Source organism: Aptenodytes patagonicus, chromosome 1 (assembly GCF_965638725.1).
Source record: "Aptenodytes patagonicus chromosome 1, bAptPat1.pri.cur, whole genome shotgun sequence".
NCBI classification, from domain to species: domain Eukaryota; kingdom Metazoa; phylum Chordata; class Aves; order Sphenisciformes; family Spheniscidae; genus Aptenodytes; species Aptenodytes patagonicus.
The window spans coordinates 75144813-75158318 of record NC_134949.1 but is presented as its reverse complement, the minus strand read 5'-3'; the positions used below and the strand labels follow the sequence as shown (position 1 = coordinate 75158318).

At 42.4% G+C, this 13506-nt stretch overlaps 1 protein-coding gene across 22 annotated transcripts in view; it reads right to left on the bottom strand.

Annotated features, from left to right (window-relative positions):
- SOX5 (SRY-box transcription factor 5) overlaps positions 1–13506 on the bottom strand; it is a 660386-nt gene that overhangs the window by 162930 nt on the left and 483950 nt on the right. For 20 of the 22 annotated variants that reach the window (XM_076342769.1, XM_076342759.1, XM_076342734.1 and 17 more), the window contains one exon: positions 3283–3369. The exons of the other annotated variants lie outside the window; for them this stretch is intronic. In XM_076342769.1, coding sequence (XP_076198884.1) covers positions 3283–3369 — 87 coding nt within the window. The remainder of the gene's footprint in view (positions 1–3282; positions 3370–13506) is intronic. 22 annotated transcript variants of the gene reach the window in all.

Genomic DNA, 13506 nt, shown 5'->3' with positions numbered 1-13506 from the left:
GATCTGAAAACAAAATTTCTTAAGAAATCTCCAGTGCCAAACTTGTATTATTTATTTAGCCCCACAGTACCTCTCTAAACAGAGGCATTTGAGTTAAAATTTCTACAGATATGACAGGTTCTAGATTTTGCCCCATTTTAGGAGTATTCCCTTGTAGTACCTTTCAATCAAGCCCTGGAATGAAATAGTAAATTTCCTTTTCCGTTAGTAACTGGACATATATAGATCCTTCTAACTGTGATCTTGAAGCTTGCAGGTAGACCTCTGCAGATATTCAGTGATGGTTCTCCCATTTTACAGGCATGCAGATGAAGAAAGGGGGGCTTAAAGTAACTGCCGAAAGTAACAAAGCAAGTAAGAGGAACAACTGAATACAAAACACAGGAATCTGGTGACTTCCAGCCATTCACCAACTCCCCTACCTTTACTAAAACATTACTGCTTTCTAACTTAAAAGAAGTAACACTAATTATGAAAATAAAGTCTTCCGCTTCATCTCCCTTTCTTTTAATCTCTCCCAGAGAATAAAACTCAATAGTAATAACACAGACTTGGGCATTAACAATATGTAGCCTAGTGCTGAGACTTGAGCACATGACGTACTAAAACTCCCCCAGATCTAATGAAAAACACAATGAAATTTTGAACAGTTAAATGGAAAAAACTATTCAGTGCATAAGACAGTTGGGCAGTACAGCTTCTAGTGCTGTCCACATTCCAGGATGTATTAATAATAAGACACTACTTGTGCAGGGTTTCCAAATATCACTAATAGAGAAATGGGGGGAAAAAAATGCAGCTGCCAAGCCAAATAAAGAGAGAAGTTAATTAAAAAATCACAACTGGAAAACTTAATAACTCTACGTTCCTATAGAAGGACAAAAACATTTCCTAGCATAATATATGTGTGTTTGTACACGCATACGTGAGTATAAAACAGCTCAACTTGCACACCTTTCATGTTGCCTCACTAAATACAGCTGCAATACAGCTGAGCCATTGTTTGTTGGCTGCTCATGGCTGGCGGTGCCATGAAAACCGCATTCCTGGGCACTAAATAATCAGCCTGCCTGACCCCCCAAGAACCTGTAAGTCAAATTCATTTACCCCCAGAGGGCAATGCTCTATTGTATCCTCCCTCCTTTCTAGCCACCTAGGAACAATGGACAATAATTGCAACTGTCACGGCAGTCAGTAGGAAAAATAAACCAGTGCCTGTTTTCACAGCTTACTGCCAAACCTGATCCAAACACCTAATAACCATGCCCCCAACCATAGAACCACAGTTGCACTAAAAAGCCTCAGATGTGAGGCTTTTAAACAGAGCTACAGAACAATAACTCGACTTGTGTTCAAAATATGAAGCTAAAAAACAAAAATTAAAGCAAAGAAAACTCTTCTTTGAGGCTGTGCTGTTGCTCCCCATCCTCCCCCCGGAGGCAAGACTGAAAGGACTGTTGAATTTCTTTCGTGCTAGCATATAGCTGCTGCTGCTGCTTTCAAGTTTAACTTGTGAAAGGGAAAGGGAGGAAGGGAGAAAAAAGATTGCCCTCCAACAGAACAAGATCATAAGGACTGGGAACAGACCGCCTTCTCAGTGCGCAGCACTTTTCAGAGCAGCTTTACCGAGTCCAAAGGCAGAGGAGAATCGCTGGGAGTCCTTCTAAAGGCTCCAGCATATCAAGAGTTAAAGAGGCTCCAGACAACATGCAAGAACTGCTGAAATACACACCCAAAAGTGGATACGAAAGCCGCCTGTGTACTTTGGGCCTGAAACGTCTTAAAGATTCATCAGTTCATGGCAGACGATGATGTTATTTTAAAACAATATGCTTTTAAAAACCAGAACTCAACAGATAAGCCCAGTCGCTACCCTTCCTCTTTATGACCTGTTGCTTTATACACACAGAGAAAACGTGCTCAGTGGGAATAAAGAACCCAGGGTTTGGCCCTCTGTTATAATAATAATATCTCAGCCTATTTGGGGCCGAAGCACTATATTCTGTTTTAAAGTTATTCTACATATGTAATGAATATACATTTTTGAATTACAGCCTCTTAGGGAGAAGCTAGGGGAAGCAAGTGGCATACTTTCCTACTTGTGTAAGTCAGTGGACTAGCGCAAACTAATGCCCGTGGCTTATCGGTGGCAAGCTGGAAGCCACATATAATTAAAATAACACTATCTTTGCACATGTACCAACACATTAACCTCTCAGAGCACGTCATGTTGTATTCTTTACTGAACACTGCCCACCTCTTGTGCAGAAGGTCCTTAAACCTGTCAGGCATGAGGTTTGCGAGCCTGCCTGAATGAGGATCTCGGTATCAGGGACAACATTAGTAAGCAAACAAACAAAAAATAATGGTGAGAAATGAAATCTAGTTTCTAAACATAAAAGAAGGGTTTAATTTTAATCTCATTCTACTTTCACATTTCCAAAACAACATTGGCTTTGATTTTGCTACTCCAGATGTACATTGATATAAATGGGAGAAGAATCGGAGTCACTGTTTCTTTTCAGAGTGATAATGGCTGCTCTGTAAACTGAAATTTTTGACACACACGTATTTCGAGTCGGCTCCTCATCACAATCACTGGGGAAGAATTATAAAAATATTAAATTACATGAAAACAAACAACTACATGTTCCCTAAAATGACCTCACATACATAGAATGGGGAAATATCTTGGCAAAGCAGAAGCTACTGCTGCTGGAGAGTGGTCAAATTTTGTCATTTTCCTTCTGGAGTACAGCTTTAAAAGAACATGCTTTAGTGCACAGATGTTGTACGCTGTCTTTTAAAATCTGCACTGGCTAATTTCGGTACCTAGAGGTATCATTACACAAACTTTGCTCTTTTTTTTCCCCCCCTACACGCAGAAAAGTAAAAAAAATCTCCATCATCAAAATCTGTCCAAAAATTAACAAGGACTTCTGATCACCCTCAGAGTTCAGAAGCTGAGCTCTGCTACACTCTGATACCACATAAGCCTGTATTTGACATGTGAATTGACTTTTTTTCCCAATCCAGCAATAGGATGTGTCCTCGTATAACACAGAACGATATATGCAACAAAAGCTTTACGTAAGTTCATTCACTTAGGGCAATATACCATTTCATTTATTTATACTATCACAGATGGGAGAGCATACATTTCATTTAAGCCCCAAATTACGATGTTTCAAGGGGTGGGGAAGAAGAGCAAAGTAAGTGCCATAAAGCCAGTGATACCTGTATATTCATTCTCAATTTGCTTTAGCACAGAAAGGACGTTACCTTTTATTTCTCCAAAGTTCCCTGATCCCATGGCAAGAAGCTTGTCTTTCCAGTCCTTTGATAGTAGCTTTTCAATACTGGGAGTTTCTGAGTGAAGGGGGGGAAAAAAAATGTAAGCAAATCAACATGACTGTCTCCACAATAGAACTCATTAAAAGTCTATCTGCTAAAAGTAAGGCCAACCCTATTCTGGGCCCCAGTTCGTAATGACTTCATCAACAAACTGATAAGAGGGGAGGGGAAAAAAAAAAGGGGGGGGGGGGGGGGGAAGAATGTCCTTTGTCACCTGCTGTTTCAAAACCATTAGCTTTTTCCTCTTGTGGAACAAAGCCCCGGTAATTCTGTATGACAACGGGCACATATAAACCTGCAGTTCATTGTTTTTCAATTTGGTGAACAAGTTGCTGCCTATAATGGATGCCTGTCAATTTCTGGGTGTTAGTCTGCAGTCAAAAAATAATTATGTTGATAAAATGCAGAGTAAAGAGAGAGCGAGAAAGAAAGAGAGAGAGAGAGAAGCAAAGAATTAGCTCCTAAATCTGCTACATGTAATTATATCCCTCTGAGTGTTTACAATTACATCGACTTTATAATGTGTGTTTAAACATCGTGTGGTGGTAAGCATACTGTGGAAAGATTTTCCGGTAACACGCACATTATAAATAATAATAAAAAGTTGGGTATGAAAAAAGCTTTAAAAGATTGCAAAATCCAGAGGGAGAAAAGGCATTGCTTAGAATGGAAACCCATTATTTGCTCATTTCAGATTCTATCACTTCCTTTAAAAATAAAATAAAATAAAATATATTTGTTCAGTATTTTCAGGAAAAATGGCAGCGAGGGTGTGGATGGGTCTGATATTTATGTCTATAACTCTTGTATTTTGACCTCTTTTTGTGTGGAATTTTAATGCATAAGTAAATATAAATGCTAATAAAATTCAGAGAACATTAAACTCAATTCCAAACAATGTAATTGTATATTCTTGTCAGCATTTAGATGGGTACACAATTACAATAGCTTTCAATCCCACGATTAGCACTGCATTCAGTTAGAAAATGGAGTGTACTAAAAGATAAGTGTCCCAGTATGCGCCATCTAAATAACAATACCCACACTTATTATCTGGATCTAAGACATATACTGCTATTCTCCACATTTGTGTTTATGTGTATTTGTATTTGTTCAGGCATTTGTTTACCCCCTACTAGGAGCATAAAGGGAGTACATGTTAACTTATCAAAGGGACCGTCTGGCCTAGAGACCATACAATTATTAGCAACTGGTTAATCTTCCCCACAGTAAAAACCATTATGAGCAACCTTCATTATCTTGTTTGGCTAATTCTGCCTCCTTTCTTGAAGCCCCAACTTAAAGCTCCGAGGAAGCAGCGCTGCGCTACCTCGGCGAGGCTCTCCGCGGGGCGGGCTGGCCGGGCTCTCCCCGCGCAGCCGGGCGGGCTCCGGGCGCGGGCAGCCTGGCCTTTCTCCCTCTCTGCAAAGCATTTGTCACACCCGAGGAACCCAACGAGCCCAAACTCCCGTTAAACCAACCACGCGCAGTATAATATTAATGTATAACTAACTACACTGACACGGGCACACGGATGCCCTCTTGCTTTACACACCCCCCCACCCCCACCCACCCCCCCGCACACGGGTACGCGCAGGCAGACACCCGCGCACAGACACATCCCCACGCCCGAAGCTCGCCGGGCGCTGCGAGCGTGGCAACCCGCCGGATCCCATTTACAGCAGAAGAGGCTGCTTCTTTCCACAACAGTTTTATACACGTTGCAACGCTCCAAATTTCTCCTGTATAATCGTGCGCTTCCTGCTCTTTGAGCGGTAGGCTTTCGCAGGAAGGGTCGCTCCTTGCGCTGACCGCGGACTCGGCCACCCAGGATTGCCTGAATGCAAGTTTTCTGTTAGAAACCCTAAAACTGCACGTAAATCCTAACGAAATAGATGGGAGAAGCTGCACTGCAGTGAACATCTCCGTGCCGGGGCTGACGGTGCGGAGATGCCGCCACGCTCTAGGCACTTGCACAGCTACTTCTGAAGTTCGTACGTCCCCTGTGAGCACCCACGAAGGGAACCAGTTTTCCAAACATATCTGAGTAGGTCAAATGAACGCCGCCGCTCGCTTTTTTTTTTTTTTTCCCCCCCGTCCCTGCGCTTTTCAAAAAATTCTCGAGTAGCGTGTAAACAGGCCAGAGCAAATGCGGTATTTGCAGTAGAGGGCTGTCAGTCATTAAAAGCTAACAAACCTTTGCAAAGCAGGAATGCGGCAATAGAAATCCATTGTGAGCTGACAATAGGCTCCAGAGCCTCCAGGCACCAAAAGCAGCCCGTCTTACTTTTAAGTCTATTGTCAGCAAAGTCCACGACAAAGCTTTTCCCCTGCAGCTAGACAAAATATTCGCCGTGGTGCGCTCGTAAAGAAACAGAAGTCTTCTGTCTAACTTGCCGCGTTAAAGCAACAGTAGCCGCTCGCCCGGGCTGGCGGCGGGCCCCGCTGCCCGGGCCGCGGCAGAGCCGCCGCCGCCGCCCGACGGGCTGCCTCCCCCCCACCACCACCCCCCCGCCCCGCCCCGCGGCGGACGGGGCTGCCCAGTCGCGGGGACCGCGCCGAGCCACCGCCGCAGCCGCTCGGGGAGCGGCGCCGGGACGGGGCCCGGTGTTACTTTACGGGGGGGGGGGGGGGGGGGGGAAGGTGGGCTTTGCCAGTAAAAATCGCGCTGACTTTGCGGCGGAGCCCCCAGCCGAAGGACTCGTGTTACAAATGAGAATCCTCGCAACCTGACTCCGCCGGTGATTCCGGGAGAGCTGCGGCAAACAAGCGGAGAATAATGAATGCGATGGATGGCCATGTATCAATGACTGAATTTCTGCGAGAATGGTAAAGATCTCAGTAGGAAATCATGATTAGAGATGTGAAAGGCCAAATGGCAAAATCCCAATAGTAACAATGCATCTGTTCATTAATGTGTGAATATGAGTAATATGAAAATTTAACACAATTATAAGCCCCTCAGCAATCCTGATGGCATAAAATAGATTGTGGTGATCTAATCAGCGTTTCCCCGGTTGAAATACTGTATGTTAACTATTTAAAATAATATTATATAGATTTTTTCCTTTAAAAAAACCCACGTAATCATATTTAATTGATGTACTAACTTAGTTTCAAACCTCTCTTGACTTGAACTGCAATTTTTACGTGAGGCACTTCAACAGAATTTTGATACAGAATCCGCAAATAATTGTCCTTCTGCTGATACTTAAAAAGAACTTTAATTCTGAAAGACAATAGCTTCCCCACCCCTATAGCTTTATAGAGCTAAAGAGCTATATTAAATTACAGCTAGTTTAAGTCTGTTATATACCGTGTTAACATATTGTACTTACATAAAATATGCTATTCATATACTCAACCTATCACATTTCAGTAACTGCTCGTGAAATACATTATGCACCATATCTTGGAAACAAACATTTATTATGTCATTTATGTACTCCATTAAAAAAAGATTTGAAATTTACACATCTTAAATAAAAATAACTGTTTAAAAGGTTACAACTGTAGAGCTTCCATGGATTTTACAGAAACAAAGTCATCTTTTGTTCAGTTTTTTTTTTTTTAGACTTCATTGGGAAGATGCTGCTTTCAAATTAAGAAAAGAAATAAACACAGTATCTTGTTTGCCAAGCGCTCATTCTCTGGATTTGTTAGAAAGTCAGTAAAACTTTTAATGCTTGCACATATAACGTGCAGCCTGAAATTGGAAAGGTGGCCTGCACACAGGAACTGCTATTCCTAATCCCTACTCCAACACTTACTCTCCTCTTAGACTCACCAGAACAATGTTGCTACATCCAAAATGTGAACCATATTGTGACAGATTTTGGATCTGCATCCGGACAACTATGTATCATGATAATCCATCTATATTAGCATCTCCAAAAAGCTATACACAGTGCGCTCTGCTGTTCCAAGTATCATGACTCTTCAGAACGTCTCCTAATTCCATCTTCGTGAGGAACCTGGGATTAGCCCCACTTCTACTTCTGAGCCCCACTTGAGCTGAGAAGACCCCCCATTACCTATTTGGAGCGTAGGTCCTACCGCACACAGTAAAACAATCCCAAGTCTATCTACAGCACAGTATGAATGCATCTACAAAAGAGTTGTTCACGGGTTGTTTGCGAACAGTAATTCATTAATGTTTGGGAAACATTTTCAGTCTAGAAACACTATGAAAAGTCTTAAGTGTTGTTATAGAAGAGGATTACGGGTAGGGCACCAAAGAGAAAGACCCAGATGGAAAGAATAACGAGATTTGTTAAGTAAATGTTGGTGAAGAGGAGACTGACTGAATTAATAGAGATACAAATTAATCCACAAAAATGATTTCTGCTGTCTCTATTCAGCACATTTATCAGCCATCAGCTCTTTCTAGAGATATTTACGGCGCATTTTGTTTCTCTTGTTTCCCCCTTGCCTCTGTTGCTTGCATATGCTTCTTCGCATCACTGCGTATGGCAATACCCACTGGTGAATGGCTCTCCGACTGTGCCAGCCATTGTGGCAGCGGCGCACTGGCTCCTCCGTGCCCCCCGGCCCCGCTGCTCTCCCTCCTCCCCTCCCTCCCGTGCCAAGCACCATCGAGACCGACTCCCTCATCTGCAACAATGAGACCTGGAGGCCGATGCCAGCAGCCAGTAATTCTCACGCAGGCCTTCAGCGCACGGAATTAAACCACTTTCTCGGTGGTGTAGCAGTCCCACGTTAACTGCTCTGATTTGCATGTACGGATGCACGTGTGCATCCATACGTGTTGGGCACACATACACACATGCTGAATTGCTCCGACAGTACTGGAAAGCAAAGCATCTAAGTAAATGAACATAAAATTGCTTTTTAATGTAACTTTTTGTATGCTAACAAGCATGCCGCTGTCCCTCTACTTCTGTATTTGATGTTTAAATATAGCTTCATTGACTTACTTGCTTAAAAGACTTAAAGTTTTCACACTGAGGAAGGAGCGGTTTGTTTCCAGGAAGTGGCTGAGGCTACAAAGCTGTAGTAAGAGGCACCATTTTTAGCACTGTCTGGTAGACTTCTCTTTAACTTAGTCTACTTCCAGAAGTTGTGTTAATTTTTTCAGGCATTGTAACTCCTCTTTGGGAGTGAACTAATCCTAGTCTCAATTCAGTGGCAGCGCAGATGCACGCGTACCTGAACCTGCCTTGGCAGCCTTCCAAAAACTCAGTCCCACAGCACAGCGTTCCCTTCAGGCCTAACCTCTCTGGTAGCTCTTTTCAATCCATGCTCCAGGGTCACAGTCCTGGAAATCCACTTACAAAAGCTTAGAATGGTCTTCGCTGCCAAATCTCTTCCTATTACCTCTTTTTGCTCTTGCTGATTATTTACTAAAAGCAAACCTCTAGTCTTTCAGTCTCATGCAGCTGCCTGCTTCCAGAGAAAGGAATGTAATTCCATCATGCTGTCACAAGGTGCAGGACAGGGGCTCTCCGCATGAGGCACTTCCAGAAGAGCCATAGTTGAAGAGGAAAGGGGAGAGCAAAGCTCTGACATTATAAAGAAGAGACAACTACGATAAAAAGGAAGGAGGCTGAGGTAAGTCAACCGCAAGTTAGAGGAACAATATGAGTCCTGGAGCCTCCCACTTGCATGGTGTCTAAGCATGGGTGCTCTCCCAAGGAGATGCCCAAAGCGCTCCCTCCTCCGTAACTACTGTGAACGGCTCTTGCCCTGGGATGAAAGAGAAAGACCCCTTAGAACAAAGTAAAAGAAAGATGTTTGGCCTCAGCAAGGATGATGACATGAAGTGTAGCAGAGTGGAGAGAAGCCAGGAGCTGCTCAATACCCAGCCAGACCACCAGACATTTCCTGCCAACACATGTCATTCCTAGAGGAAGAAGTATTTGGTCGGCACAAATGATCATGAATAAACTTTAGCATTGGCTGATATACCTTCCACTTCTGGCAAGCACCTTCCTTTATATTATGAAAGAGCTGGCAAATACCTTCCATCCATTATTCACCCTTTTCTTCTGCTACGGTCATAAATACGTTACACCTGTTGGCCACAGTTCCACTCACCGTTTCTACAACCCTCACCTATCGACGCGCCACCCCACTGGCACTCTGCTCTGCGTTCACACACCACAACAAACCCTTTCTGGTTTAAATCAGGAAACAAGATTAAGGGTAGATTTCCACTCTTCCTTTAAAAGAGCAGACAAGCACACATACAGACACAAGAAATTTCTCTTTTTACGCACCCGGTTTTTATTACAAAGGTCTTACCTATACAATATCAGAAACAATTTTCATAGCAAAGAAAATAAAGCAACTATTATGAAGAAATGGTTGGTATCAGCAGGTTACATAGACATACAGCATCTGCATACACATATGGTTCTCCCTCAACAGAATCATGCTTTTAGGGAACTACTTGCAGCTAGGCAAGACACTATGAATCATGAGCAGGCACAACACAGAATGTATTTAAATTTGGAAATCAAAGACCACACAACATACATTTTTCTCTTGCCTTCCAGGAAGCACTGCAATTTTTCACCAGTCTAAAAGCATTTTAAACTTTCGGAGAAGACAGTAGGAAACACCTCTATAAATGTAAATATTGTTCAAATGTAGGACATAGTTGCTCAGATGTGATAACCAAAAATGTGGTGCTAAATAAAACACTACCTGGGGATTCTCTGACTGGACAGAAAGTAGCGCGCTGTTGGGTCCTTTGTTTTTGGGTTTTTTTAATGCACAAAATGCTTTTTGGTCTTTGGGCACAAACTCACAGAGCCGAATGAAATATTCAAGTTCTGAGGAGATATAAGGAAGCTATGGTGCTCTGGCCAGCACATAGTACGACTCTTACTACACCACTCCATCACAACCACTATGCAGAAAACAGCTGGGCTACATATGTGCATGGGCGGCTTCCAAACCTACTAAAAAGCTCCCTTCTCTGGCAGGGATAACCAGCCTTCCTGCTCTTGGAACCTCCAGTCCCATCCCAGCCACATGTTAGCTCCCATAGCATTTTATTTCAGAGGACAAAATCAACTTCTGTATCCACAGGTGACCGTAGTTACCTGTGGTGCACAATGACATCAGGTTACCATAGTATTCTTGTTGCACATACTTGCATAATTTTGTGTATGCGTAATAATACAACAGTTGTTTTCAAGTTGCTGGCTCTCTTTTGCAATACCCATCATGCTGCATTAATGAAGTATACACTATATGAATGATAAGACATTTTTATTGTGATTTCTGGCACAAGAGTACTGCTTCTTTTGCTAAAAAAAATAATTCACATAGCCAGAAAAGGTTCCATAGCACAATAAATAAATTATTCAAGATTTTAAAATCAAAATCAGTAATCTATGAATGCCACTAAAAACATGATTTTACTCTGTCTACAAATATACAAGCAGTTATTTTTACAACTGCTCACCAGTGCATACTGCCAGTCTTACAAGAAAGTTACCTAAAAACACAAGGACGTTTATTAGGAAGAAAAGGTTAGAGTAGTCTTCAGATACACTATACTACCAGTTGTTGAACTAATTATCCCTTAGGATGTAAGCGAGGAGCCAGCAAACCACAGCACAAGGCAGGAACACATGGCTAAGCAGGACAGGGGGAGGGCACGGGGACTTCTTAAGCTAGGTTTGAGGCCAAAACCAGCATCTCATTCAACTACACCCTCAGGAACAGTCAGGCTATTGTCTGAAATTTTTATAGTTTCCATCACCTGAATGCACTGGCAGTTGCACCGTTAACTGTGTGCTTTTCAGGCTGTCTTGTTTCAACAAATGGTCACCTCACTCATTCGCTCCAGGAGCGGTGTCACACTCCAGATATGACACGTACAATGCAAAGAAATCAAGGCTGTCTTGTCATACCTTCTGCCAGTCCTTCAATCTCCCAGCAGCAGAGTCTATGTTCATTTTGGGGTTACACAGGCAACAGTCAAGATTTTCTCAGCTTCCATCCCCTTTATTGGTATACAGCTTCGGGACTGAGTCTGCTTTCAGAACGTGAAAAATTCAAGTATTTCTAAAAGTCTGTCTGCCATACACTCTTCTGGATTGACAACGTTTACATCAATAAAACGTCCACAAAGCCCTTCCGAGGCCTGCACACCCGACAAAACCACCTCTTTCACGAACACAGCGTTGAGTCAGGGAACAAGCCTGCATCCCCGCTCTCACCTCAGAACAACAGGGAATTCCAGCTCAATCTCTGTTATTTCCAGCATGCTAACTTGTAGAGTACATACTTGATTGCCTTACATACCTTAGTGACAACAGAGCCCATCAAGGCTACTAAGTGTACGTTGATTACCCTCTGAACAATAGTAATCGAGGGTTGCAAGCTGCTATATGATAATTGCCACCTGTTCCACTGTTGTGGCGGTGGCATTCATATTTGTGCGCCAGGGCAGCTGGACAGTGGCATGCTTCACTCGCACCTCCATGAATCTGGCCTTCCACATCAAGCCTGGAGCCGCTGCTGGTTGCCTCAGATTTGCATGGAGATGGGGCTGCGTCACTTGCAGGATACCCACAAAACCACTACTTCTGAAGAAACGCTGGAACAGTGTAGTTTGTAGTCACTGCTCAGTTACCCCCCATCTAAATCCTTGTCCTTGCAAATACATAGTAGGATATGGCCGGTCCGAGAACTGATTCAATCCCTGCCTTTCCCATTTCTGTAGCAGAGCAACTGTGGTCCCCCAGAGAAGGGCACACAGAGCCACTGTGAATGGCACTGGATGCCATGCACAGGACAATATATCTTTTGTCACTGAAATTTGTTGGGACTCGGTGCTTTGGATTCCCAAAGGCATTCAGGAGCATAAATCTCATTCTGGAAAGGAATTAGGCTCCCGACTGCCTTTGGAGATCCAGGCCAGTGAGTTGGCCGAAAAGAGCCGATCGTGCACACATTCTGCCAAATGCGGCATTTCACTGGCACAACTGTTGCTGGAACATCTTTTTCAGCATACACAATCTTTAGAATGATCCCAAGTCCCCGCTACCACCATCTTCTTCACCCCTAATTAAATTAACAGACAAGAACGAAGCAAGTTATTTAACCTTGCCAAACTTAAAAAAAAAAGTTAAATTTTAAAAATGTTCCCCATGCTTTCCTGACATGCAAAAAATAAATTAATAAATGGAACAGAGTAACTCAAACACCTGAGCAGCAACCTTTTACTTTTTCATTGATATTACAATTACACCAGTAGCAATCCTTATGAAAACAAGGACAACAGTAAAATAAAAAAAAATTCTCCTACGCATGAAAAAAGAGAATTTTGTCTTAATCTCTGTTCTTCAACTTTCTAATGCCTCTTTAATTCCAGGCATCTCTAAATGAAAGAAAGAATTTATTTTCTCAGGAGCGGTCCACCCAGCAAAAAAACCTGTGTCAGTTGACAGAAGGAGGCACTATACCAAGCCTGAGCTTCACTGAAATTCTGAAACCACAAAGATGTTTTAGTATTTCCAGAGACTATTTCAAGAGTAACAACATAAAAACAGAGACATCTGGAATTAAATACCATTAAATTTCTCTTCAGTTTTATTTTTCTGTCTCAGTTGGACAGAGATACTCCACTGAAATACATATTCCCCTGAAATACGTTTTTGTATTAGTGCTACCACACAGCCAGTTTCTAATTAAAGGGCCATAATATCTTGTTAATATTAACAGAGGACAGTGGTTTTGGTCTGCTAATTTTTTACATCTTCAGCACATCCATAATAAGCAAAAGGGCTTAAAAAAAGCATTCAATGAGATGACTATACATTAGCTTTTTATGGGCATTGACACATCATTAAAGATGTTCTAGGGAGATTCCAGAGCTTATCCTTTGACAGAAAAGATCTTTTGTGCTGACTTGTCTCTTTTTAAGTAATTAAACCCTTTCTTGAAAAACCCTAAAACAAAACCCCAAGAGAGCCAAAAAATATATAATCTAAATAACCGTAAAACATAAATTGAGAACTACAGCGTTTGGCTAGAATTTCAAGGAAATCCTTCTGAAGCTCAACCATTCCACTTTTCAAATCCTAAATTCAACAGCAACAATGTAACCCTTCACACAGGGTTACTATAACATTTTTACCTGAAAATCTCAAGGCAGCTTTTTAAAAATGGAAA